General features: G+C 47.0%; 3 protein-coding genes across 4 annotated transcripts; all 3 read left to right on the top strand.

Annotated features, from left to right (window-relative positions):
* Positions 1–241: 241 nt before the first annotated feature.
* On the top strand, positions 242–4,094 carry LOC143010428 (cationic amino acid transporter 2). Its single transcript, XM_076162735.1, has 11 exons — positions 242–611; positions 1,136–1,291; positions 1,382–1,547; positions 1,650–1,786; positions 2,108–2,330; positions 2,505–2,641; positions 2,763–2,865; positions 2,956–3,092; positions 3,221–3,387; positions 3,478–3,586; positions 3,682–4,094. The coding sequence occupies exons 1-11, from the start codon at positions 242–244 to the stop codon at positions 3,810–3,812; spliced, it is 1,836 nt and encodes a 611-aa protein (XP_076018850.1). The 3' UTR covers positions 3,813–4,094.
* A 1,198-nt stretch (positions 4,095–5,292) lies between these two features.
* On the top strand, positions 5,293–8,089 carry LOC143010485 (platelet-derived growth factor receptor-like protein). The gene is made up of 7 exons (XM_076162819.1): positions 5,293–5,487; positions 5,659–5,828; positions 5,953–6,095; positions 6,191–6,342; positions 6,497–6,790; positions 6,886–7,025; positions 7,673–8,089. Exons 1-7 carry the CDS (start codon positions 5,406–5,408, stop codon positions 7,877–7,879), a joined length of 1,188 nt encoding a protein of 395 aa, XP_076018934.1. The 5' UTR covers positions 5,293–5,405; the 3' UTR covers positions 7,880–8,089.
* Positions 8,090–8,537: 448 nt separating this feature from the next.
* n4bp3 (NEDD4 binding protein 3) lies at positions 8,538–27,071 on the top strand. Of its 2 annotated transcripts, none has more exons than XM_076162703.1 (10): positions 8,538–8,732; positions 21,913–22,193; positions 22,275–22,446; positions 23,067–23,279; positions 23,748–23,869; positions 24,022–24,223; positions 24,443–24,535; positions 24,636–24,887; positions 25,040–25,295; positions 25,778–27,071. In XM_076162703.1, exons 2-10 carry the CDS (start codon positions 21,946–21,948, stop codon positions 26,182–26,184), a joined length of 1,965 nt encoding a protein of 654 aa, XP_076018818.1. In that variant the 5' UTR covers positions 8,538–8,732; positions 21,913–21,945; the 3' UTR covers positions 26,185–27,071. The 2 variants fall into 2 exon arrangements, with proteins under 2 accessions (XP_076018818.1, XP_076018819.1); XM_076162704.1 differs by lacking the exon at positions 8,538–8,732 and adding an exon at positions 13,614–13,713.
* The last annotated feature ends 496 nt before the right edge of the window (positions 27,072–27,567 follow it).

The raw sequence follows: 27,567 nt of genomic DNA, 5'->3' as shown, positions 1-27,567 counted from the left end.
AGATCAGCTTGTTGAATATAGAAGGTTACTGTTTGAGGGGGATTTTGGTAATTGTGTTGTTTTAAATAGGAAATGTTCTACTAAGGAGATGACCTAACAATTATTCACTGACATGTTCACTGATCCGCCCTATCCTACCCTCCCCACCCCTCTCTCACTCTCCCCCCCACATCTCTATCTCTCAAACACCACTGCTCTCCTCCACTCTGATTCCCTTCAGTCCTGTCTAAACCTCAGAAGCATGTCGTTCGGTGGGATAAAGTCGTTTTTGTTGAGCTTGTCTCGGAGGAAACCTCTGGAACCCGAGGGAGAGGAGTCCACCTTCAAGCGATGCCTCACCACCCTGGACCTGGTGGCCCTGGGCGTGGGCAGCACCCTGGGCGCCGGGGTCTACGTTCTGTCCGGAGAGGTGGCCAGAGACACTGCCGGGCCCAGCATCATCATCTCCTTCTTCATCGCTGCTCTGGCCTCCATATTCGCGGGGCTGTGCTATGCAGAGTTTGGGTCTCGGGTTCCTAAAACGGGCTCTGCATACCTCTACAGCTATGTGACTGTTGGAGAGCTGCTGGCCTTCATCACAGGCTGGAATCTCTTACTCTCCTACGTCATAGGCAAGTCCCACAGACAGGAATGCTTTCATAGATCAATGTGAGACTAAGTATTGTGTCAATCATAAACTTGAAAGAATTGCTTATTTTTAATATTACAGTCATCAAGTATTATTAATTTGACCAAACTGGACAGGAAATTAATTTAAATCTCATCTTAACCCTCTGTGTTTTTACTGTCATCCCCTGAAGAAATGCTAATGTAACATGTTATGGAACATGTTTGACTCACACAGACCATTAAACCCATAAATGATCAACCATCAACATGAGACACTAAAACATTCACCTTTCACCTGCTGCACAAGCACATTGTAACGACTCTTTTAACAAATTTGCTTGTAAAAATGCTTACAAACGGCCTGTTAGCTTTCACTGCTGTCAGCTTATTAACCCTCATGGAACATGGTTCAAAATAACAACGGCTGTAAACTGGAAGGAGCAATCACCGTCAATATCTGTGTGTTTATGAGTGATGCTTAGTTTAGCTGATTACTTTATTGCATCATTACTCATTTCCTTGCCAGGGACATCGAGCGTGGCCCTGGCGTGGAGCGGGACGTTCGATGACCTCATCGGCGGTGTCATATCTAAGTACTTTGAAGAACACGCAGCCATGGGCCTCCCCGGCCTAGCGCCCTACCCGGATGTCTTTGCTGCTATTCTCGTCTTGCTCCTTTCAGGTAATGTCAACCTCCAGTCAAGGCTAAAGAACCTGAAGAAAGTAGATACAGAGCTGTGAAGAGTTTTAACGTCTGTATTGCCCCATGAAGGCATTCTTGCATTTGGAGTGAAAGAGTCGACGACCATCAACAAGATCTTCACAGCGGTCAACATCCTGGTGCTGGTGTTCGTGGCCATTTCTGGCTTCATCAATGGAGACATCAGCAACTGGAGGATCAGCGAGGAGGCTCTGATCAACGCCACGGCGGAACTCCAGTAAAGTCAAACAACAATAGAATCCTATCTGTGTTTGGCCCTCGTGCAAGAATTGTGATTTTAGAGTTGTTTTCCTGTGTTATCTCCCCCCTCCCCCTGCAGTAATCTGAGTTCTACTGCCAATGTGACGAGCGACTTTGGAGTCGGGGGCTTTTTTCCTTATGGTATCAGTGGAACTCTCGCCGGGGCTGCGACATGTTTCTACGCTTTCGTCGGGTTTGACTGCATTGCCACAACAGGTAACAAAACGAGACCTCTTATCTGTATCACTGCACGTGTTTGCTTGTTAAATATGTTCTTTACCTGATAAATACAAGATGGAAAATAAAGATGAAGGCATCAATCTGAATCGGACAATTGTACTTTAGCCACAGATTTTAATTTCCAGTATTTGAAACATATTGAAGATGCAATTTCTAACAATGAAATAAGGATTTGATAGGTTACAGCTTTTCCAGCATTGTTCTATCGATACAACAAAACAGGATAGAAAACCTGTTGGAAACTGAAGGGGCATCGCCATTAAAATGACCTCTGACCTCTGTGCGACTTCATCCTAGGCGAGGAGGTGAAGAACCCCCAAAAGTCGGTTCCTATAGGCATCGTGGCCTCACTGCTCATCTGCTTCCTGGCCTACTTTGCCGTGTCTGCTGCTCTCACCCTGATGATGCCTTACTACATGCTCAGTGAGAAAAGCCCCCTGCCTGTGGCCTTTGAGTACATCGAATGGGGTCCTGCCAAATACGTTGTGGCTGTGGGTTCACTTTGTGCGCTTTCAACCAGGTCAGACTCACACAGAGCACAAATCTCTCTGCTAAAGACTACAAGCTAATAGACAAGTCAAGATCTCCACATTTCCACTACCTGTGAATGTGGTTTAACAGCTTCAGACTCGACCTTCAGACTCAGTAAATAGACAGAGAATGGTTTGATAAGTATGAATATTGTGCACCACAGTCTGCTGGGCTCTATGTTCCCGATGCCCCGTGTGCTCTTCGCCATGGCGAGAGACGGCCTCCTCTTCCGCCCCCTGACCAGGGTCACCGCCAAGGGGAGCCCTGCCATCGCCACCATATCGTCTGGGGTTGTGGCAGGTAAAGCTGGAGGGGAAGCTTTCCCAGGAGAGCTCCCATGTTTCAGCTCCATCTGTTCATCAGCCTCTGCACACATCTGGGGTTTATTGAAGTAACTGCATTGCCTGTTTCTCATCTTCAGCCATCATGGCTCTGCTGTTTGATCTGGCAGCCTTGGTGGAAATGATGTCCATCGGAACCCTGTTTGCTTACACCCTTGTGGCCATATGCATTCTTATACTGAGGTGTGTGTATTTGCTTTACTCGCACCAGCACAGAGGAACTTCACGCTCATTTACCCTGAACCTCACACACGTCTTCTCCTCTCACTCCAGGTACCAGGAGAGTCCCTCTGAAACAGACTCGGACCTGAATATCATAGACTCAAACACTAGGTTCAGCTGGTTGAAGCCTCCATCCACGCCTAATCCAGTCACATCTAAAACCGTCACGACATTGACTATAGTCTCAAGTAAGTAGAACAGAGGTTATATTGTTTGTAAAGCATCTGGACCAGGAACCTTTTCTTGATTTTTAGTGCCTTTCTGAGCCCCAGAAATTCACCTTTCTCACTCAGAGATGTTGTCTTTCTGTCTCCAGTTGTAGACGTGGCCTTACTGTGTGTCCTCCTGAGCCAAGGTATGGATGCCCTGATTGCCGTTGAGGCGTGGAGTGTGGTGTGTGTCTGTATTTTAGCCTTCATCCTGGTGCTCAACACGTTCCTCATCTGGAGGCACCCACAGAATACCGCCAAGGCTTCTTTCATGGTGAGAATATGTCAAATGCATAGCTGAGCATTCAGACCCAAATCCAGCGTCCAACAAGAAAAGACATGTTTTCTTTCTCTCTGTCCGTAGGTGCCGTGTCTCCCTGTACTGCCTATAGTCAGTGTGCTTATCAATGTCTACCTGATGGTCCAGTTAGGAGCAGAAACATGGTTGCGCTACGCCATCTGGATGTTAGTGGGTAAGAACACGTTGATGTCGATCGACTCCCAATGACGGGTGAAAGAGATCTTAGTTGTATTTAGATTGTGAACCCTCTATGATGTCTCCCTGCAGGGTTAATCATCTATTTTTGCTACGGAATTCGTAACAGCGTCCAGAAGAAGCGTCTCCTGGCCAGCAAGATCCCGATCGAAACCATCAGCGAAAAAGCAAACACTGACATCGTCAGGGAAGAAAGATTCTGAGAGAAGCAGATCAATGTGTTACAACCTGTAACCGCCGTGAGAGCGCAACTACTGTTTGACTTCCTGTCCTCAATGTGTGTCGGTGCGGCAGATGTGTGTCGCACTGGAATGCAGACAAATGGACAAATGGGACAACATGTTCACTTTTATCCCAAATGGCACTTTATCACATGTTGTTGCAGTTAGTGATGTAATGAATCACCATGATTCACTTTCTCTGGGTCTTCCATTTAGAAATGTGTCACTAGAGCAAAATTTCGTAATATAAAGTATAAAGTAAAGCACAGGGAATGAACATTTTTCTTAAAGCCATTGGTGGATGGCGCAATAATTATGCCTGCACACTATGTAGGATTATTGTAAATCCACTTTATAGAGTTTAAATCCAGACTCTCACTCCCACCGGCTGCCACCACACTTTTCACACGTTTGTATAAATAATCATCATTGTTGTATCTTTAAATGGAAAGTTTACATTTTCATATCAGATGTAGTATATAGAATATCGAAATCACGTCTAATGACATGCAGTTCTAATGAGGAACTTTTTATACATATCAAAATTAACATATCGACAAATAATCTGTAATATAGCTGCAGAAAGAAGATTCACTCAAGTCATGGATTATTGTGTTGTTGTTGTTGTAAATATGGAAAATGTACATGCTTGCAAATGATACTGTATATTGTAAATATCTTCATGAATTCAAATGAACAGGATGGTTATAGCGCTTTGTACAGTTCCTCTTCTATTAAAGGATGCGGGCTCAGAAATGGTTGAGCAGCCAGTGATCCTGCCGAACAAAAGCACCTTTTATGTCAGATTACCTGAGTCGTGTTCAAAACTGTAGCTGAGCAAGTCACCCGAAAGGTTACACTGTTCACCCTGGGTACAGTATGTTATGGGGCTTTAACAAGGTACTTTCCACTGATAAAGAACTGTGAGTGATGTCGCTTTGTTCTGTTTGACGTCATCCCCTTTTGCACCAGGAGTCCAACTCCTACTCTCAAATCTAGTTTTCACTCAATTGTTTCAATAAATTGTTCATACGCAATATTTCTGGGACCATGTCAGTGTTTTAAGCTCATCACGTGTTGAATAAAACATCAAAACGACATCTGTATGTCTTAGCGTGATCACTTGCTGAACCTGTAGACAGAAAGTTCACGTGGAAGCAGGACAGCTTGTTTACGGGGCACCAAATGTTTTCAGTAACATGGCCACAGTCCTCCTCTGCTGCAGTGTGTGGTGTGCTTTGGCCTGGACAGACCCATGCTGCTAACACACTTTCAGTCCAACAGCTAAGCAAACAGACACACGGAGGGGCCTCTGTCTCTGGACCCTCATTGGTCCTGGCGAGCTTGAAAGGCTCCATTGAACCAGTCAGGAGGAATTTGGGTTACTAACGCTACTCTCAGGAGGAGGAATCTAGGTGATTCTGGTAAACAGCTGACCACTCTGGTCTCAGTCTGCCCCTGAGTCTGCCCTCCCTCCTCCTCCTCTACCAGCTCTTCCTCACTCCTCTCTCTCCACGCGGCTTCGGCAGTAAGTTCTGGGTTGAAATACGTGAACTTATAACCCGGTGACCAATCATGTCTTTGGGGAAAGTGTTTGTGGCGAAGGGAACGCTGGTGTTGAGCACGCTGCTTATCTGTGCTGTGATCCTGGAGTTAGGTAAGTGACTGAAGAGCATTGCTGAGTATTTCTGTGAACATGAGTGCTTTGACAAGATCTATGTCCCTTAATATGAGATAATGAAATGATGGACTGCTTTTGTTCTCATATCATTAAATGTGTTTAAACTCCATTGGATCTGGTACATGATGTCATCTGTTTGTTCTGTAGCTCATTGTCAGAAAGATGGCCAAGAACAGAGAACTCCATCTCCAGGCAGAAAGCCCAAAGCCAACAAAGCCAAAGCAGGCAAAGCCACAAACAAAGGGCCCAGAGCTGTGACGGCTAAACCCAAGGTCAAAGCTACAGCAGCAGCCCAGGCACAGAGCGTCCTCACTCAGGTGCTGCACGTCTCATCCAGTCCACAATGAGTTTAGCTATGTTACATGAGCTTTTACTGCATGCTGGCACTGTAAAAAGATATCTAGAAATGTTATTGACTGGGTTTCTATCTGACACTTGAAGGTGCTAAACCGTGGTAAGTTTAAGAAGGTGGGTGCGACCCTGAGTGTGCAGGCTGGAGACACTCTGGAGCTGAGGTGCAGGGGCAGACCTGTGCAGTGGGGTGTTCCTACCTACCTAGAGGAGGATGATGAAGGGAGGCTGAGGTAGGCAGTATAAGCTTGGATGAGCGATGAGATTTATTGGACATAATGTATCATCTCAAAGTTTACCCAGTCTGTTTCCTATTTTGCCTCTTCAGCATTATCCAACACGAGCGATACGGATCTCTGACGTTGGTGAACAGCACGGGTGCAGACACAGGAGAGTACACCTGTTACCCTATGTACTGTGAAGATACTGATTGCAGGAAAGACTACGACAAAGCTCTTAAAGTCTTCGTCTTCTTCCCCGGTACCATAAATACACTTTATTGCACCTTACACATGCACATTACAGAACTATGAAAGGAGCCAACTTTATTTGCATGATAGTAAAGCTTTGTACATCCTCATCTTATCTTACTATCTTATCATGTACCACGTTTTCTACCTGTGCCAACTGTTAGACCCACAGGAGCTGTTTGTGCCATCATCTGACTATTATGAGGCGATTCAGCTGCGGACCAACTGGCCCACGGTCCTCCCCTGCCAGGTGACGTCACCTGAAGCCAAAGTAACGCTGCACCGTGAGTTCCCTCCATTGGAGGTGGCGGTGGACGGCTCAGAGATCTCCTTCAGTGTTACAAAGGGCTTCACCATCCATCGGCCCAGGCCTCATCACGCCGGAGCCCTGTACTGTGTCGCCAGTCTGGGCAACCTCAGGCAGAGCTCCACCAAGTACATGCTCATCTACGTCAACTGTGAGTGCTGACACAGACGCCTCCATTCCAGTCTAACTCAGTCTTGATACATGCAAATGCCATGTTTTCTATTTCTATTCCACATTTGTCATCAGACCCCATGGCCCCTCCGGCCCCTGTGATCCAGGCCTCGTCCAGCTCGGTGGCTCTGGGAGAGAACCTGCGTGTCACCTGTGTTGTGATGGGGGAACAGAATGTGGTTGTAGACTTTGCGTGGGAATACCCGGGACAGCAGGTCAGACATGGGAGCAGATCCTCCTTCCTGTTCACTCCATTAGCCCAGTGGTACAGCGCTACTCAGTGGACAGTCTAGGTTACTGATTTTATTTTAGGGAACCTGGAAGTCCCCTTAATCATATTTTCATGGATCAAATCTTCAGAAATTTGACTTCACCTATCAAAGAAAAGGAACCCAACAAAGACTTACACACAATGCACTGTATTGATGTACACACAACAGCTCCGTGTGGCCAGATTAGAGCTGTTCTGTTTTCTGCTTTGCTTTGGTTCTCAAACATCTGGCAGAGAGGAGGCAATGGGTTTTCCATGTTTCCTGGTGCTACTGGTGAAAAGATTGTGGAGTGTGGGCGGGTTAACGCCTACAACATGATCCTTTCTGCAGTCACCAGATGCTGCGCTGGAGTTTGTTGATGTCATATTTGACGGCAGAGTTAAACCAAACTGTCAACCAACATTTTAAGTGGTTATAGTGAATCTTTGTGTGATTGTGGCACAAACAGATGTGGACTCAAATGCACAACTCAGTAGTCAAGAGCAGGTAGAATCAAAAGTCCAAATTTGTGCACACAGACTAAATACATGAGGGAAGGAGGGATGATGACTCTTTGTGTTTATCTAATGGAGATCCTGTGCTGCTTGCAGATAGGAAGACCTCTGTACACGCAGGAGAGCACCAGTCAGGTGGCCGGAGGTGCAGCTCGTCAGCAGGTTCAGTCTGTTCTCCTGGTGGACGAGATGAGGGAGGTGGACCAGGGACTGTACACCTGCACAGCTGAGAACCTACAAGGGGCCAAATCAGTATCCACCACTGTTAAAGTAGTGACCAAAGCCAAACCAAAGAAGCCATGAAGCCAGCTGAGCCACTTTACTGACGGGAAGGAGAGAGAGAGGAAGAAACTCCTACTTTCTACTTGTAAGAATATTCTTTGTGGGTTTGAATAGATGGAAGTACAGTTACATTGATGTAATAATAGTGATAGATGTACTTTGCCTTTTCACACTGATCTGTGTTAATTGCTGTGTATTGATACTTTGGATATTAAACTGTTTTATACTCAATACACACATGGTTTCTATTCATTTCTTACTGTACATGAGACCGAGGATGAAAATACCAAAGTGATAAAGGTGAATATTCTAATTGATATTGTTAGAAATTGCAATGGTTTAGTTTTAAATATTTGTTTTTATATTTTTAATATTAACAGAACACAAGTAACATTATTGTAAGTAACTTTTTCCCCATAATTACTTTATTTCATTTTTTTAATCGCTTTTGCTAATTTACTAAATCAACCAACATTGTTATATTCAATAAACACATGAATTTGACACAAAATCAACTTTCAAAATGAAAAACAGCCAAGCTAATGAAGCGTCCATCGTGCACGTCTACAGTCTCGCCGCTAGAGGCCGCTCCTGCACGGCGTGAGGGAGAGACGGGCTCATGTCCCACCGCCTCACATGTCTCCCCCGCCCCTGCCTGCCCCCTCTCGGTCTGCGCTTGTTCAAATGTGTGAGAGGGAAAGCAAAGCAGAGCGAAGGGGGCCAGTCAGTCACAGTCTGCAAACAGGTCCGCGGAGCCACACACACTCACACGCCATCATCCGCCTCATCATCGACTTTAACCAGCGAGACCACCGAGACTTGAACCGCAGCAGACCACCAGGCTGAGATCATGACCAGGAGGACTCACGATACGGTGAGAGCCGGATTACACGCGAGTCTTTCCCCGATCGGATCTGATCTGCTCAGTTTGTTGTTGTGAGAAGAGAAGAAGCATGTTGCGAACTTTCTGAGGTTTAAACGCGAATAGGAGAGACGAACTTGTAGTTAAAGTTGATGGTGCAGATGAAGCGAAGAGTCCGTGTGTGTCCGACTGAGGTTTGTGCATTACCGTTTGTTTCATGTGTCCTGGCATTTGCAAGTGTGTGTGCGTGTGCATGTGTGTGTCTGTGTGTGTGTGTGTGTGAGAGAGAGAGAGAGAGAAAGAAATTGCCTAATCAACCATGCAATTTTGTCAGTTCTCTCTCTCTCTCTCTCTCTCTCTCTCTCTCTCTCTCTCTCTCTCTCTCTCTCTCTCTCTCTCTCTCTCTCTCTCTCCCCCCCCACTGCAGTATATTGAAAAGTGTGTGTCTCTCATGATTATGGCTGTTTGGATTGAAGCTCACACTCCAGGGTGCCTCCTCGATGCCAAAGGAGGTCGGGGACAAAAGGTGTGTGTGTGTGTGTGTGTGTGTGTGTGTGTGTGTGTGTGTGTGTGTGTGTGTGTGTGTGTGTGTGTGTGTGTGTGTGTGCAAGTGTGTGTGTGTTGCTGCATGTGTGGGTAGTTGTGGGTGGGTGCAGGGGGGAGGCGGGACACCAGCTCAGTCTTGGGGACTGCCAGGCTGTAGCCGTGGAGACCAGAGGCCACAGGTGACCTCTGACCTGTAGCGACGCGGTGACGGCTCCTCTGAGTCGGACGGTTACAAGTGCACGCTGACGCAAGTGGAGGACAATAAGCACGACAATACAAACGGACAACAGGGCCCAACATTCCTGTAGTGACGGAACGGATTATAGGCTCATTCAGGGAAGGAGATTGTGGAATTCTACACTGATGGAATGTGTGTGTGAGTGTGTGTGTGAGAGAGTGTGTGTATGATTGACAGGTTCAGCAGTAATCACAGAGACTAACACAGAGTCTAAGTATAGTGTGAGGTTGAACTCAGCCTACAAAAATGCATTTCTAACCATTTCTCCTTCTTAATGTTGAGTGTGACACAGAGGTGACTGAGAGGTCACAGCACAAACTACAGCAAAGTCACAACAACAATTAAGAAAAACATTCAAAACAAGATATCAACTGAATGTTTGTAGCCTAAATTGCATTTTTGCAAGAACAAACTGTTAGATTTACTGATAAATGTGTCTCCATCATGTTGTTTTCGATGCGCAGGGATCAGAAGTGAGGCTCCAGCAGCCTATTAGCACAGCATGTCCCTCCTCAGCAGAATGAGACAGACAGCTGATGAGACGTCTTCATTCAGCTGTTTGAGCTCCCAAGGGTGTGACACTCCCCTGTGCGTGTGTGTGTGTGTGTGTGTGTGGTAAGCTGGTATACATCTCCTCAAAGCAGCAGCAGCTGATGAAACAGCGTTCTCGCTGACCGTCAGATGTCTGCCGGCCATTTGCTCCGTGTAGCTCAGTAGAGTCATAAAAAGTGGAGATGGATACTAACTCGCCGCTTTCTATCCCACGTCTCCGTCCTGATCGAATGGAGACGACGTCAGAACTGGATCGGAGGCGTTCTTAGGGTCTTGTTCCTGGTCTGGTGTGAGGGCTCAGGGTGGCTCAGGGAGGCGTGGGCCTGTGGAGCTGTGTGAGGTCATTGTACATTGTGTGATCAGCCACACAGATGAACTGGACTCGACTACTTGGATCTCCAAAGTAATGCAATGCTGTTTTCCTGCAGCATGTGTGTGTGTGTGTGTGAGTGACACGCATACAACAGTGTAGCAGATGGTGTAACAGGGAGGAGAGGCTGCCTGGTCACGGTGGTCACGGTGTTTGAGGCTTCAGGCCGCTCAGCTAATCAAACCCTCATCAGCCTCTCTTCCGCTCCATGGCTCTGCTCTCTCTCATCTCCTCCTCCTCTGATTTTCCTCCTCATCTTCTCTCTCCGTTTGTACTTCTATCACTCCATCCTTTCTCTGCCCCTCAGCTTGACCCAATGGCTCAGAGGGGTAGACGGGTTTGTGTCGTGCTCTCTTTGGGATTACATCCTGAGCTTTCACTCCTTCCTCACCCCCCTCTTATGCCTCCTCCTGCCTTGATCCACTCACTGGGCCGTCTGTCTCTGCGATTAAAGCCTGGCCCGGTTCATACACTCACACTGGGACTCGACTGGCTGAGCTCTGCTGCTGTTTAATACTTTTACTACCCAAACTTAGACCTAAGACTCTCAAAGCGGTATTGACGGATTTCAGTGAGACTTGGTGGGCAGGTTGGACAAGATACAGAGAGGAACCTTAGACACTTCTGGCCTTCTAGTCGTCAATAGAACCTAATGGAAGGGTGTGTCTGCAGCAGCTCACATAGCAGGCAGTTCTCCTCCCAACATCTCAAATTTAATCAGCCTCTGTGTAAAACATTGATTTATTTAGACTTAATTCAGGGTCATGAGCTTCAGCTGAGTAATGCTCCTGCAGCTGAGAACACGCCCGAGTTAATCATTAGGTCTCTCTGACAGGTGTTTCCTCATAGCTGGAGATTGATCGTCCAAGCTTTTTGTCTCTTCTCGACAGAGTGGAAAGAAACAGACACCATAGACATACACAACTCAACCTTTGACATTTTTGGCGTTAAAGTTAAATGGAATGCCTCAGTGGACTCCGATCAGGCCAACAACAAATCTATCCCTCATATTCCTCCTTGCACTCTGTCGAGCAGCCACCTGACTTGTTGAACAATGGGTTCAAACCTCGTAGGACCTCCCGTGACCTTCAGGGTGTAAAGGTCTGAGAGGGGACTGAGGACTCCCTGCTGTGCTCTTTGTCCCTAAATGTCACACGCTCAGACAGAAATAGACGCTAACTCTGCGCGGCGTCTTATCCCCAGGCTATTGTGCCGATAATGAATGTGGGCCTGAATCTGCGTGAGTCAAACCCGCCTCGGCCTTATCGCTTCCCTCGTGTTTGTATCGATCGGGGCTTATCTCCCCCCGTGTGGAGCGCCCACCCTTCATCTGCCTTCTATAGATATCAGCAGCCATGGATATGCGTGCGTCGAGATGGAGTCCACGCACTCCCGAGCGGCCGGGCCCTTATCTCCTCTCTATTTAGTCTGGAGAGGTTTATAGCCATGTGCGGAACGAAAGGTCCAAAAGTCCAAGTCCTCCTCTGCGAGTGGGTATTGTTTATTTATATCAATGCGTGCAGCAGCAGCAGCAGCCACTTCTTCTGCTCAACAGCGTCACATCCTGTTGTTCTTACACAAAATCAATACTGTGGATTTGAAAGGTTATATTTAGCCGCTGCGACCCACTCGTGTCTCTCTGAGGTCACGGCGCCGCTTTGCTTCGAGGTGCAGAGAATTTAGAGCTGATTTTGGTGAAGATACAAGACTCAGTCACACAATATACTTTCTTTACTGAGCTCAGGTGGGAGGGCGGTTGTCTGGCTACGTCCCCCCCCATCGCTGCTTCCTGTGGCATTATTGTCCAGCGCAGCTTAGACAGAGGAAATGAGTCTGGTCCAGATTGCAGTCTGGTCTGGTCGGTGTGTCAGACAGGTACTCTGACTGTGAGCGGGCCCCGACTCGTCACGCTGCTTCATCTCTCCGTCTGCGCGTCTCAAACACACCCTGGCTCATGTGCAGTTAACAGCACACACACACACACACATGCGCCATCTTCACCTCAGTGTCCCCTAAGCTTTGTGACTGGAGCTTCTCTGTTGACCAGCTGGGACTTACAACTGAGAATCTGTGGAATCCTGAGCCTGGCTGTGCCTGTGGGGCCGGGGTGTAATGACAGGGGAGCAGCAGCACCTGTGTGAATGTGCAGCTTTGTTGGGGTTTTCCCCTCTTATCGCTTTACAGACGATTCTTCCAGATTCCACTCAGCAGGCCAAAGGGCGCCACGAAACTCTGAAATCTCGTCCTTTCTTTGGAATTCCTTTAATAAAGCGCCAATCTCTGAACTCTGGGCTCTGTGTGTGTGCTTCATCTCTAGTTGGCAAGTTCCTTTATTAGTTGGGATTCCTGTGTGCCCACCCATTGGTGCCAGCGGACACCTCCCTTCACCTTCCTTCACCTCCCTCTCCCGAGCGCCCGAATCAGCTCGCCAGGCCCTGCATCACATGCTGGGAGCGAAGAAAGAAGAAAGGAGTCAGTCACTCTCTCCTGGCTGAGGAGCGGAGAACAATGTCCTCTCTCTTCTGGCTCCTCACATGTACGCATCTCCAGTTTGAGTTATGTAACCCGATATGAAGGCCAACCCGTCCAGTCACTCCTGCCCCGGTTGAGGGAGACTCAGGCCTTTGTCCACTCTGTCCATGCCAAGTCAACCCCCACACACACACACTCTCTCCTTTTCCATGTCGTTGTTTCTCCGGGCTCAATTATTGTTTCCTTTGCTCGTCCGTCTTTGTCTCCTCTCTCGGTTTTGTGTTATTGTGTTATAATCCACACACAAACAAGACACGTTGGAATATCAACGGCAGGTCCTGATTGACCGCTTCGGATATCATTCACGTTCGGGGCTTTTGTCTGCGGAACTGGGAGAACGAGTCCGACCACAGCGTCCCAGAAGATGGCTCCTTATGAATGTACACAAAGAGATGAGCAGGAGGGGGGAAGGAGGAGGAGGAGGAGGAGGAGAGTTTAGGCTGGATGACAAACTACAACCTTCAAACAATTGTCGCTTTTTGTTTCCTACAGAGCCTTTGGTGTGATTCTCATGCACGCAAATTAAAAAAAACACCTCAGGCGTGTGTTTGGTCCAGTATGATGTCATCCTGTGGCGGCCTGAAGGGCAGCGGTTAGGGCAGCTCCCCTCCCATCCACACCTCCTCACTGCCATCACAACAAAACAGGAAGTCATGTGGCAAGATAATCAGTAGCGCGCGCATGAGACATAAAAGAGAGAGAGAGAGGGAGAGAGAGAGAGCACGAGATCAGGAGCAGAGGAGTGAACTAACCAGGTAAACTCACTGAATTTATCTCAATCAAGTGTTTCCTTAGAGGCTGTGTTGAACTTTTCAAAGCTTTTTCTACAACATTTGTTACACTTGAGCTGTCCAGCATCAGCAGCTGCTCTCCAGATCAAAGGAGCGACTCGTCCAACCTGTAGAATAAAACGAGCTCACGTCCACATGCCTGAGATTCAGAAATGGAGGTTTGATTTATTTACACGCCGGCGCATTGGTAGTTTGAATCCTTGGTGGTGATTTAAGGCAGAGTCGTCACAGATCTGCTGAGAGGAGCAGAGAGGAGATGTTGGTTAATTACTTATCTCACCAGGAATGCCAGTCTGCAATAGAGATGAATGGGAATGAGTCAACTCGGGAGCTAAATCTCTCCTCCCCGGACGGATGACGTCATACTTGGCAGCAGCCTGAGCCTCCATTCACTTCCCACAAGAAACAAAAAGCGCTAATTAACGACTACCGTTAATTATTCCCAAACGGAGCCACGTGGTGCCTGAACAGTTTGCAGGTTTTTCTGCTCCACTGAGCTGCAACCTGACGTCCTCACTCCATCCTCTCTCCATTACTCGTTTGTGTTATTTGCTTTTGTGGACGGTCGCCGGCCCGTTGATCTATTTGCGTCCCTGTAACTCCCTGAAGGACGACTCTCCGGCTCACTGTTGTTTATACGCACGGTGACCAGATTCCGGCGGGGCTAACTATGTTCTTAAAGGTTGTATTGTGTCCAGACACAGCTGCACAGTCTGAAGCGCTCCTCCTTATCTCTGTCATGTTGTTTTGCTCTTTGTGCAGTTTTCTGTCATCATTATGAGCTCACCGCAAACCCATGCGGGCACAACAAGCTGCTGTGTGCAGGTTCACACTGCTGTTTCTCAGCAAACACTTGCATTATTTACAGAGAAACTCCACAGGAGCCAAAAGTGCTGATTCCCTGATTCTGCAAAGTGAACGTCAGCATCGGTGTTTACTACCCGACACTCTCAGGCTGCTGTTACAGTGCTGAGCGGTTCAGTCTGGGTCAGGCCGGACCTGTGTGACGACCCACCCACACACACACACACACACACACAAACAGGGAAATGTGTGTGTGGCCTCGGGTCGAGTGTGGCGCAGGTGTGTGTCCGTGTGGGAACCGTTCACTTTCTATCGCTGTAATCACAGAGTGGTGACTCCTGCGTGAACCGCTGCAGGAAACAAAGGAGGCTTTTAGCAGAGCGGGAGCGAGAACCTCCGCTCATATTGGCTCTACTTTCTCTCTAATGAACTTAATAATATGCTCACTGGCTCGCTCAGGCTTATGTCTTTAACGGCTCAATTTAACACCCTGTGACTCCCACTCAGTCATTAAGCGTCTGATGTTACAGGTTCTCTTGGGAAGCGACTTGCCTCTGCTTATAGGCTCTGTGACTGCAGGAGAGGAGTGAGGGGGTTTTCTGGAATAGTAACTGGGTGCTGTTTGTGGTCTGCAGCACAGATGTGGAAGAATAAAGGTGCCCTCGCCATCACCCGTATCCGAGCTGCGCCGGTGATGTGAAGGCACATTAATAATTACCCAGAGAGAAATGTAAGGAATGTATGTCCTCGTATCGCTCTCTCTCTCTCTCTCACTCCACTCTTTTCCTTTAACCTCTGCTCTGCCTGCAGATAACAACAGTTGTCAAACGCTCCCTCCCTCGCTCGCTTGCTCACTCGCTCACACAGAGCACAGAAACCAAGCAGTGAACTTCAACTGCATTGGAGATTAGGTGAAATGAATAACCTGCCATTATGTTGTTTGCACTTTCTCAAATTCCTGCAGGATTGCGTGAGAAGATAGTTCACATTTGTCATCGTCCTCAGTGAATCATGGGAGAAATATTCCCCCTGTCTGTTTATTCATACTGAATGTGCTGAATGTGCCCCATGCACAAACCTGCCAGCAGCTCCTCCCATCTGCTCCCCTGGGACGGATATTCATGATACACCAGGACCGTCAAAAGTAAAAGTATCAACGTATGGAAAAGTAATGATACAGAAAGTTTAAAACAGTATCAATACTTATTTTGCACAGAATCGATCATCTCTCTCTCTCTCTCTCTCTCTCTCTCTCTCTCTCTCTCTCTCTCTCTCTCTCTCTCTCTCTCTCTACTCGTCACACACACACAAAGGCTGAAATTGCATCCTCTAAAAAGTAAAAGATGCTATAGATAACGCATTTCATTTCACATTACAAATTGGAGCGTAATGTCATTTTTGGAGGCGGGAGGCTCTCCTGTGCACAGACTCCCACGGGTGCTGTCTTCTCACCCCGAAACAAGCTTATGTAACATCATCCAGATCCAAATCAATGAGGTCTCATGAAACACCAGCGCAGCCATTCACCCCGCGTAACCTCAGCGTCGTTACTGTAGTCAGAGGCAGTAATTGAATTCTGCGCAGGAATACAATACTGTCCAGTCAGCAGCGACGGGGGCGACGACGAAGGGCCAGCACACACTGTGCAGACCGCCATCGATAGGTTTAACAGATGCAAATGCATGGCACGGTGGTGAGGAAACCCACATCAGCTGGTCCCTGTCAGTGGACGTCTTGATGGTTGATTTAGTGGAGTGATTTTCTGAGGGGAAACTGATCTGCTGTGGTGGCGTTTGTTCCCCAGTCAAATCCTCCCCTTAAGCTCCCCGTCAGTTTCCAGTTTCCATTTAAAGTGTAGGCTTTTGTAGAAACGCAAGAGACTGTACACAAGTTTGGTGAGACTTTAGTGACTTTGTTGGCGATTGGTAAACATGAATTCATTGTAAAAGCACACAAACGCTCCATAAATGAGGACATACTGCGTCTGAGCTGTCAATGTCCTGCAGCATCAAGTTCAACACTGAATATTTGACTTTTTCAACGCTGCTGTAGTTGTTATTCGTCCCTCACAATGGCTTTATCTATTTAGGGTCTTTGTTTAATCAATTTAATTAAAAAGAAGAATTGTTTGGGCCTGAGAATTACAAAACTTGTGAAATGAAAGATTGAACTCACTGAACTCATTAATAAACACATATAAAGGTATTGTGGTGTTTAAAAGAACAATTACCTTGAACTAGATCTGTCTCAGTCTGAGCTGTCCCACATTGCAAAGTTATAAATATTGGAAAATACAGAATATTGAGTAGTTTTAAAATGCTTCTTCTGTGCTCCTCAGAATGTCATCGGCGTTGCACTTGGATTGATATTTGAGTCGTAACCATCCGGTGTTTCATGGCTTCACACAATGCTGCAGTTCTCCCTCAATAAAAACTCTGACGCCAGCTTGGAAAAGTCGGCAAAGAAGCGGTGGTTCTCAATAGAGGCCTGTATCTACAAGTCTGACCAAATATGACCCACTGACCCCATGTGAGGACGGGGGCAGTATAGTCATCAATAGACACAGTGTGGGAATAAACACTGGCCTTTCAGCTGGAGCACCCGCACGTTTAACTGCTTGTGAGTTATGTCTGCTTCACATAAGGCGTCCTTCACCCTGAGTGTGTCATGAAATGAACCTCTGGCTTTCTTTCTATTCTGTCATTCAATAGTCAAGCGATAGAAAACACCTTGAGGCGGTTTTGCGGTTCTTACCAAAAATTTCATGTCTCCGTGTATCTTGTCTTGTTCGATTTCACACATGCATGATGGTACATGAGAAGCAACTGCCTTCACACACACACACACACGCACGCGCACACACACACACACACACACACACACACACACACACACACACACACAGATGGAGGAGGAGCGTCCCTTCTTTTCAGTCTCTTGCTTCCTCTGAGTGGCCCGAGGCTCCTCGGAGGGGAACGAGGTCTGCCTGGCTGAGTGTCTCTCATCCATAATGAATAACCTGCTAACAATTAGAGGCTGCTGCTGTGCACTCCACTGATGTCCCGCTCCACTCCCCCCCACCCCTCCAGTCTTTACACGCTCTCACGTTATAGTCAACCAGACAGTGGTGTTCTCCTTTGCTTCATAAAGGTGTTTGGATCGACCTGAGGGGGGCACTACAGCATTTGTCCAATCGTTGTTACGCTATTAACTGTCCTCAGGGGCGTCTGGACCATTTGTTAGGAGGATTTTAACAACATAATTGATACTAAGTGGCCTGCAGTGACATCACTTGTTTCCAACCTGCAAGGTTCACGCAGCAAAGGTCCGTGAGAGTCCGGGTCCGGATTCCGCCGCTGGTTTTCTTCAGCGTGCGCCTGCTGTTAGTTTGTGTTTCTGTGTGATAGAACTGTCAGGGCATGAAATATACTACTGTAGCTCTCTTTGAAGTGTATTAAATAAGGCTTGTGGTCAGTTGAGTCATAGCTACTGTGTTTTACAGGAGTACAGTATCTGCTGTGAGATCAGTGCAGCTTTGATGGAGCTTACATAACGTGTGGGAGGTTTAGATGGAACCTGCAAAGTGGCCCCACAAAGGTAAATAAACTTTGATGGGCCCGTTTACTGCAAGCTGTGAACAGGCTTTGGGGTTTTTTTTGCTTTCTTTGTTGCTTGACCTGCACACACATAACGTGTGTGTGTGCACCTGTGGGAGTGTGTGTCAGAAAATGGACGAGCCCAAGCTTGCATTGTGAAAAGCATGTTTGGAATGTAGCTTCCTTCTCTCGTATCCTCGGTCTGGGTCGCTCATACAGCCGTGACCTGCTTGTGTCTGAATAGTTGAAATGTCCCATCTCTATGTGCAAGAGTTCCAAGGAAGGCTTTGTTTTCCCCGCAGGAGGCCTGAGGACTGTATTTGTAAGGAGGGGGCATCTGTGGAGTCAGTCTGAACACAACCTCCCCTGAAAACAGTTTCAGGGGAGGCGTATGTTTTCTAAATGAGCAGAAGAGGAATTTCTGAGATATGCTTTGATGCATAAACCTGAGCTGAAGTTCATGCATGTTTAGCTATAAATACTCAGCAGGACTTCACAATAACATGAGTCACAGTAACACGAGATGTGATGCACACTGCACCGACTCAGATGGGACAGAAACGCTTCAATTTTCCTCAAGCAAACGGCACAAAAGCACATTAGAAGAAGTCTGAGGCAGATTTCCATCAGTCGTCAGTGTCCCACTCACTCTATTTTTATGTTCAATGCCCTGAACTAATAATGCCAAAGCTCGGCGCCGTTCAGCTGGCACCGTCTCGCTTCAGTGACTGTCAAATGGGGAGAAAAGTCTGCTGACAAGGCGGCTTAGCAGATTTATTCAGTCAATCAACCTCATTTGTGAGCATTGTGAACGCCGGGGATTCAGACTGATCATTTCTGTTTAAATTCAAGTTTTACATGACAGGTATTCTGTATTCACTATATAGATATATATAGGGTAAAAACGTATTATGAGGATTAAAGAGCCAGCACAGCACTTTGCCACATTAATGGTAACCACATTTTTATGCTTGATCATAGTTTTACGTTTGAAAAAGCTCATCAGTGCTTTGAAAGACGGATAAATCAAGAACAGAGCACGTTTCAATTACACCAAATAACATTTAAGGCTGGAAGGAGCTGCTTTGATGGCATGCGTGTGTGTGTACGTGTGTGTGTGATTTAAAGAGGTGTGCAGTGTTTCAGGGCCCCTCGGCGAGTCATGGCTGGGGCTGTAAATCTCTGTGTCTCCCGGCTTATTCAGGCCCATAAACTAGGAGGCAATTATAGGAAACAACTGGATGCAAGATTTCTTCAGTCCTCTAAGATTTGTGGTCGCAGTCTAAAAGGGTTTTTACCTTCACCTCCCCACCCAGAAGAAATTGCTTCGCCACCCCCATCTCCCTACGCCCCCTTCACCTTAACTCCCCCCAGCTTCCCGTACAGCATTGATTTGAGGCCCCCTGTATCTTTGGCAGAGACAAGACAAATGGAGTCAAACCCTGCACCTAAAAATACTGTGTCAGACCTTGGCCCCTCTCCATTATGATTTGCACTCATGGTTTATTCATATGGCATGAGACACACACACACACACACACACTTTGCCATGACCCACGCTGAGTCATATCCATCATCTGTATGTCACCCAGGACCCAGTCATACTAGAAAATCAGACCGGATCAGGTCACACTCGACAAATTACCCTTACTGCCATTATTGACAGACCAAAGGGAGCTATACTAGTATGCTTAAATGGAGCAAAACATGGCTCCTTTAAGAACTTCTTTTGTCACTCTGTGCCAGTAGGGGGCGCAGAATGGTCACAATGGCCTTTTACCACTTTGACAGACTTGGCTTTCATTCTTTTCTTGGCTGGTGAGAACTAATCACCTTCATTCCTCCATGTGGCTCTGCAGAGGTCCAGATCATTGACCCAGAACATCCTGGAGATTTCTCACCAAGCTCATTTCTGCTTAACTTCTATGCATACTCATAAAGGTGTAGCTGGGGGGTGGGGGGGACCCTGCACTAAAAACCACTAAAACAGCCTGAATCAGCCTTGCAAAATGCCTTTATACCCTTTAAGCTCTACATCTAATGAAGTATACTGGGACCTTTAGTAGCCAAGACGCTTTAGTGGAAAGTTTTATATTGGGGGAAAGAGAAGCTCATGAATATAAACATGAGAGCCTGAAGCTTCTTTGATCTGGGCCTGGCTCGCAGCCGTGTGTGGAGTGGGCCCGAGCTGCTGCTGCACCGCTCTCTCTCTCTCTCTCTCTCTCTTCAACATTTACATAATTGTTACAACCGTGTAGGGCAGCAGTGCAAAGTACTTGATAAATGTGAAAGAGATGCCTGAGTACCACAGGGAATGTCTTAAATATTTGCGTGTGACAGAGTAAGATTGGTTTTAGGGAGTGTGTGTGAATCTCAGGATGGCAGGACGGCCCGGTGTCTGCAGTTAGATGAGGCTCGCCCTCTCATGCAGCCTTGCACCTGTCAGATGTTCCTGCGCAGCACCAATTATACATTGTATTGCTTTATTTGGGTCAGAAGTTACAGTATTGGTGATACAGGAGGAAGCAGGAAAGGCGTGTTCGTGCATTCAAGGACACTCTATTGTTAGAAGTTGGCTGCTGAACAACAACCTTTTAAAGAAACAATCAAATGCACATAAACCTTTTGCTTATTTGTGATTTTCCGTGCTGGACCTTTTTAACAACACAACTACTGGCCCTCAGCAACCGGCCCCCGAGTCTTGGATACCGGATGTCCTTGATTGCACGAACAAGGAATTGCTTTCACAATGGTCTCAGAAGAAAACTAAATGCAGTGAAAAGTTCTGTGTGATGGATGACCCAGCCTGCTGAACGCCCCTTTGAATAAACCTTACAGTGGAACAACATGAATTCGAAGCAGAAGCTGCCTGGAAGTTTGGGAATTAATCTAAGAAACGTGATTTAAGAAATAACAGCAAAGTAGAAGAGTAGTTAATGTGCTGAAAAGGTGAAAACGTGTTCGCTAATACTCCGCCTGGTCACCGGGAGCCTTCACAAGCTGGCTGAGCACTAAAGGAGAATGTTTTCCTCCCGTGGGTCCTGTTTATTGTCGGAAAGACTGCGGCGTGTATGTGTGCTTTATGGTCTGGAGGATGTTTTATGGCTGCTGCTGGTGTTTATGCACGGGAAGAGAGAGGGTCAATAGGGTGAAATCAATAGTGATCCTTAATGAGGTTGTCTGAGAAGAAGGGACGGGAGGGGAGACGTGGGTGGATGCAGAGGGGAGAGTGTGAAAATTAAACAAATTGTAAGACTTGACTAAACAACTCGACAAAACTGGCATTTAAAGCTACAGTAAGTTTTCAAAACAAACAGCGCCTACTACTGACAGAATCTCATTTGGAAATACCTATGACGCAAAAAAAGAAGTTATTCGCTCCACATTAAAAGCTAAATGAAAGTTCTAGATGCCCAAATAGAGCTGTGTTATGCTATAATCATGGAATGTAAGTCTTGTAAATTCTATTTTCCTTGGGTATTTTCCTTACACCAAACACTCTCCACCACATTCTTTCCACCAGCAATCTATTAAAATATACAGATGTTAAAGAGGAAATGTAATAGGGATACAGCTTCTGAAGTGATGATGGATGCATTTGTATCTACAGACCTTGTAAGTGAACGACAAAATGCTCCAACAGAGGGAGATGCAGGCGCGATTAGTGACATATCCAAGTAGAGTGTGAGAAGAGGTGAAATCCTTATTTTTTCCTTCAAATGTCACATTATATTTTCTGTTTCTTTCCTCCTTTGTACCTCAGAGCGCCTCACCTCCCCACAGAGCCCTGTAACCAATGGCAACCACAGTCCAGACTCTCCCTCTGACCCGTGGTCCGAGCAAAGACTTCCAACACAAGTTTCCCGCCCCGCGCCTCTCGTCCCGCTGCGGCATGGGAAGCGTAGGCAGTCTGGTGGAGAGGCCGGACGTGTCCCCGACTAAGGGCAACCACGCCATGCCCCAGGTCAGGCCTAAGCATACCAACGGACTCCTGAAGAAGGGCTTCACCCAGAAGGAGCTACTCAACTACCTCAACATCACCAGGTTGGTCCATGGTATCCCTCAATGTCTCTAATGTTGCTTTGCTCAAGGCGACATGCAGCTAAACTCATGTGATCCCAACAGAAAGGAGCCTAAAGGAAGCACGAGCAGAGACGGCAAGAAGGACGACGCATCTGGTCTGGTCTCTCTCAGTGGATGTGAGGAGGACAACATATTCGCCAAAGTCTACCATAAAAATGGCACCGAAGTAGATTTGACAAAGAACTCTCTGCCCATCGGCGGCAAGTATGAAAAGGTAAGTGAAGAAGGAGACACACAGAATAAAGAACCAACAGCGTCCATTTGCAATGTTTTAACAATGATAAAATGCGTCTGAGGTGTGGGATCATCTTAAATTGGATCTAAATTGCTTCCTCCCTGTAATAATCCCAACATTAGTCTTGGATGTGACATTGGGGCTCCGTTGAGACTCTTAGATATGACTCACTGGTTCTGCAACAGAGGTGAATAAATGACTTCCCAGTGGTCATTGTGTTCCTTTTGTAAGTAATACACAGGCGGTGATTGGCTGCAGAGGCGATCCTGGATTGATCTAATTATCACAGTTATACGTCTCTCCAGCCTCCGTGTGTCTCAACAGCCCCCATAGCCTGTTAGCCACGTAAATTAACACACCTCTCAACTAGCGCAATGAAATCGTACTTTATTTTGCTTGAATGAATGATGCAACACTATGGATTCAATGGAAACATCGTGATTGATGTTCTGTAGGGCGATGTCGAGGCTGTGACTCAGCTCTTTCTCTCCTAATATCCCTTGCCTCTTTTCCACTACTGCCACTCCTCCTCTCTCTCTCCATCCTCTGCTAATGGCCAAATCCAGAACATATGTTGAGTCTCGGTTCTTCTTTTCCAGGCTCGTTTGAGGTCTTCAGCCTTCAAGCCCGTCACGCCCAAAAACTTCAGCTCCATGCAAAACCTCTATCCGTCCTCCAAGTCGGAGGATGTGGATCACAGCCTTTCCAATGGGCTGCACAGAGCCTACGCCCACGTCCCTAAAGCTGTCTCCACCTCCTCCTCCTCCTCCTCACCCTCCCGTCATGGAGGACCTGCACCCGGTGGCACCAAGGTATCTTAACAGGAGTTCATATCTTCCAGCTTGCAACCAGATACTCACATTATAGCTCAATTCTACTCTCTTTGCTCCTAAATCCTCACCCTGCTTCCCTCCGGAGGGTTATTAAGCCCTGTCCTCAACCACTGTGGGAGGAGTGGAAGTGGACATTAAAACCCCGCCGACAGCAAATCTGCATTGTGCTGACTGCTCCTAATCTACTTTCCTTAACTGGAAGTGCTTTGTTGGACAGCGGAGGGAAAATTAAACAAATTACATCTCAGTCTTGATTCAGTCGGAAACATTTTAGCTGTAATTGGCTGCAAAGGTTGAGTGAGCGCGTCTCATACGTGATAAACTCAGTGACCTTGGTGGACATGTGCACTTTACTACTCACAAACAATTGACCTGATGGTGGCGCTTTAACAACAACAGTTTCTCTCTTACTTAGCCACTATAATAATGTCTTTATCCACTGTGCAGGCTGTTTCCTCCGTGCGTGGGACGAGCCAGGAGGAGGACAACCTGTCTGACTCAGGCCATAACTCCATGAACAGCTTGCCACCATACCGGCCTCCGTTCCGTCCACACCTGTCTCACATCAGGTCCGTCCCATCATTATCCTGATTCTTACATCTACGAGCACTTTATATTCTAAAGAAGTGCCGCCGTCAGCATTTTATTTGGCTTGCTGACTGCGTGGGTTGTGATAATGGATGAGATTATAATGGCCTTTGTGGGTTTTTTCCTTTCCTAGTGCGTCGATGGGCCACATCAATACCATTGGCTCCCTGGACCGAACCTCTCTGGGGCCAAAGGCTGTGGGCGCAGGAGGCGTGGCAATGGGTGAGATGGCCATGTCATGCCGGAGCATGGCCACTCTTTGTCATCTGGCTCCATATAGGGGAGAGGCACCGCCGCCTTACGAATGGACACTCTCCCTGTCTGTGGAGGAAGTGGTAAGTACCAGGATGGATGGAGAGAAAATGGACGTGCCAGTGTGATTGATATAGTGGATGATGATCAAACTAAAAGTGATGCCATCCAATAAACAAAAAGCTACAGGAATGATGCCATCCAAACTTGAAATTTACAGCAATGATGTCATCTGAATTAGCTCATAGTCTAGTTCATCTTTGGCTCTTACAATGAGACCTCTACGCTGTTGTCTTTTCCAGGTACGGGATCTGGAGGAACGCCTGGTGGAGAAAGAACACGAGCTGAAACAGATGAAGAGGAACCTGGATGAGAGCGAGGGCGCCGTCGCTCAGGTGAATCTCATTATAGTCGTGTTGTTCAGCTCTTTGCCATCAATCTCTCCTTCCCACTCTTTTGAAGTTTGACCGCCATCTGCTCACTGTATGTCTGCAGGTGTTTGAGGGCAAACAGCGTTTATGGGAGAAGGAGGTGGAGGAACTGAAACGGCTGTATGCCGCCAAGCTGCGGCAAGTTACCCAGCATGCTCAGCGTTCCCAGCGAGCCCTGCAGTTGCAGCTATTCAAGGTCCAGCAGGAGAAGAACCGACTGCAAGATGAACTTGACAGCCTGAAAAAGGAAAATAGCCATGAGGCTGGAGCCATGATAAAGCGAACCAGTCCTACCCTGGAGGAGACACAGTGGGAGGTAAAGCCTGGGGGAGGTGCAGTCTCAGGGAGATGTATTTAGAAATAAGTATGGTGAATGGAGGAGATGCTTTCCTCTTAGAATGATTGAAGCAGGGTCTGTATTCTGTTATAATTCATGTTTCTCTTGCCCCCCCTGCTTGCATCTCTCAGGTTTGCCAGAAGTCCGGAGAGATCTCCTTGTTGAAGCAGCAGCTGAGGGACTCCCAGGCGGAGGTGACCCAGAAACTGAGTGAGATGTTTCAGCTCAAGACCGATCTCCGGGAGAGTCGCACGGAGCTGAGAAACAAGGAAAGCCAGATGGATGCGCTGAAGTTGGTCCTGCAGGGCACAGGGCGTAACAGACAGCCCTGTCAGAACATCCATGATGGAAGAGTAAATGAAGAGAACGCTCCAGCTGGAGCAACAGGTGAGTTAAGGCCAGTGTAGCTCACAACAGTAACTCGTAATTTAAACTACTTAAGCTGCAACCAAGCCACCGTGTTAATAAAGTAGTAGCAACACTACAAGTGCCTGAGAATCCTTGTATCCATGGAATTTAGTGATGCCCTCAAAGTACCCGGTTACATATCCAGTTACATACACTGAAGGGTATTTGTATGTGAGACCAGTATCTCGTCTGTAGGGGGAAATGATTGGCCTATATATCAAATCAGGGCGGTGGCAGAAGAAAAATAGACATACACCAGGTCTGCCTGTGTAATGTCAAAGGAAGGCGTCTTAACTGGGTTATCAGTGCAGTAACTGGGTTACATTGATTAATGATGTTTACATGCTTGGACCCAGAATCATGAGGAACCAGGTCAGAACCTCGATTCAGCGTCTGTGATGATTCTTTTTCTCTGACAGCCCTCCTGGATTGTCAAACTATGCAAACTTTTTTCATTGCAGGGGGGTTCGGGGGTCCGACAGAGGAGCGGCTGCGTGCGGAGCTGCTGCTGGAGCGTCGCCAGAGCGAGGCCCAGGCCACGGCGTTCGAGGAGGAGAGACATACGTGGCAGACGGAGAAGGAGAAGGTGATCCGCTACCAGAAGGAGCTGCAGGCCAGCTACCTGGAGATGTACCACCACAACGAAGTGCTGGAGAGGGAACTGCACCAGCTGAGGGCAGGGAGAGACCGAGGAGGAGGAGGACGGGGGAGTGAGGGAGGGAGAGGAGGGGGAAGTGAAGGAGGGAGAGGAGACAGCAGGAATGGGACACTGGAAAGAGAAGTGCCAGAGCTGCGGAGCGGGCAAGAAGAAGAAAGACCTGCCTCCAGTTTGCCGTGGATAGAGAGGATCGAATCATCAGAGATCTGAATGTTTCATCTCCTGTGTTCCACGCCAACATGTTTGTGTACGCAGCCTGATTTCCTGCTCCAAAACAAGACTCACTCTCCTCTATTAATAATGCACCTGTGTTGAATGGTTCTCGCCCTCATCCTGCAAAGACTGGAACCGCTAACCTCCCACAGAACACACTGGTACTGAGAGGAGGATACACAAAACCAACCAAGCACCCACACTGTCCCACGTAAGAGATCTCTATACCTATCTGTAAATTAACAAATTGAAATGGCGATTATCACTATTTTGTTACGTGTTCATTTTGTTATATATGCTTTGAACTGCACAGACGTGACTGGAACCAAAGGATTCAAAGGGATTTAGTGCGGCCCCGGTGGATATCTGGGCTCAGTATGAAGGATTAAAACTATCCGGTGCCATGGTACTAATTTTACTTCTATGCCATTAAGAAAAGCTGTGTTCTTAAGAATTTGTAAATGTTGGACCTATTTTTGTCACTCAGTTCTCAGATTCTCTGACTTGAGACAAATATATTTTGTAAATATAAAAACCTATTAGATTTCATTTGACTTCTGTAAGCCAAGCACACTTTTGTCTTAAAGGGGCCACTTTCACGTCAACAGCTGAGAAGATGAGGATGATGATGTTGACGATGAGGATGATTTTACCTTCAAAGACCTGGCTAATAACCTCAAAATGCATGATGTGTTTTCCTGTTTTGTTGTTTTTTTTACGCCACTATTAAGATGTAAACATTCAAAAACCAGCTCAAGCTCCCTTTTATATTAGGGATTAACATACTGTGACTCTTATCTATTTACTGGAATGAAATCTGTATATATACAGTCAAAACTGTGTTTGTTCTCAATTCATAATAAACATTTATGAAGTGATGTTAAGCTTTTGCACTTATGGGTTTTTCTATTTGCGTTCTGCTTTAAAAAGGGACAAATCTCTACTGAGTGTGGCCGTACAATCCGGTGACGAGGGCTTAATAACAGCCTGTGCAGCGTGTTGGAGGCTTTTGGCACTTGCGTGGCTCTTAGAGGTTTAGCCTGGATCCTTATCTCAGCCTCTCCCCCTGCTGAGCCCCCCCCTCCTCACATACCATCCCCCTGCAGTCCAGGCGGAAGAGGTTGAAGGTCAGCTGAGAGGAGGATCCTTGTTTGCACTTCTATGGAAGCCATCAAAGGTGCAAAGAGAGACGAGTGCCAGCGATGTCTTGGCAGGGATGGAGGTGTAACAGAATTATGTGCAATTTTCCCTGCAGCGAGAGTATCGTATAAAAGTGTGAAAAGCCTGTAAATGTTTATTTTTTCATGCAGGGTTATTATGTGAGAAGTTACGAGCTGCCTGACTCACGAGGCTCTTACCTTGGCATTTAATGCATTATAT

The sequence above is a fragment of the Genypterus blacodes genome, unplaced genomic scaffold (genome assembly GCF_046128005.1).
Source record: "Genypterus blacodes isolate CSIRO-AG114 ecotype Tasmania unplaced genomic scaffold, CSIRO-AGI_Gbla_v1 ptg000128l_1, whole genome shotgun sequence".
NCBI lineage: Eukaryota > Metazoa > Chordata > Actinopteri > Ophidiiformes > Ophidiidae > Genypterus > Genypterus blacodes.
This window is presented reverse-complemented; position numbering and strand designations above follow the sequence as displayed.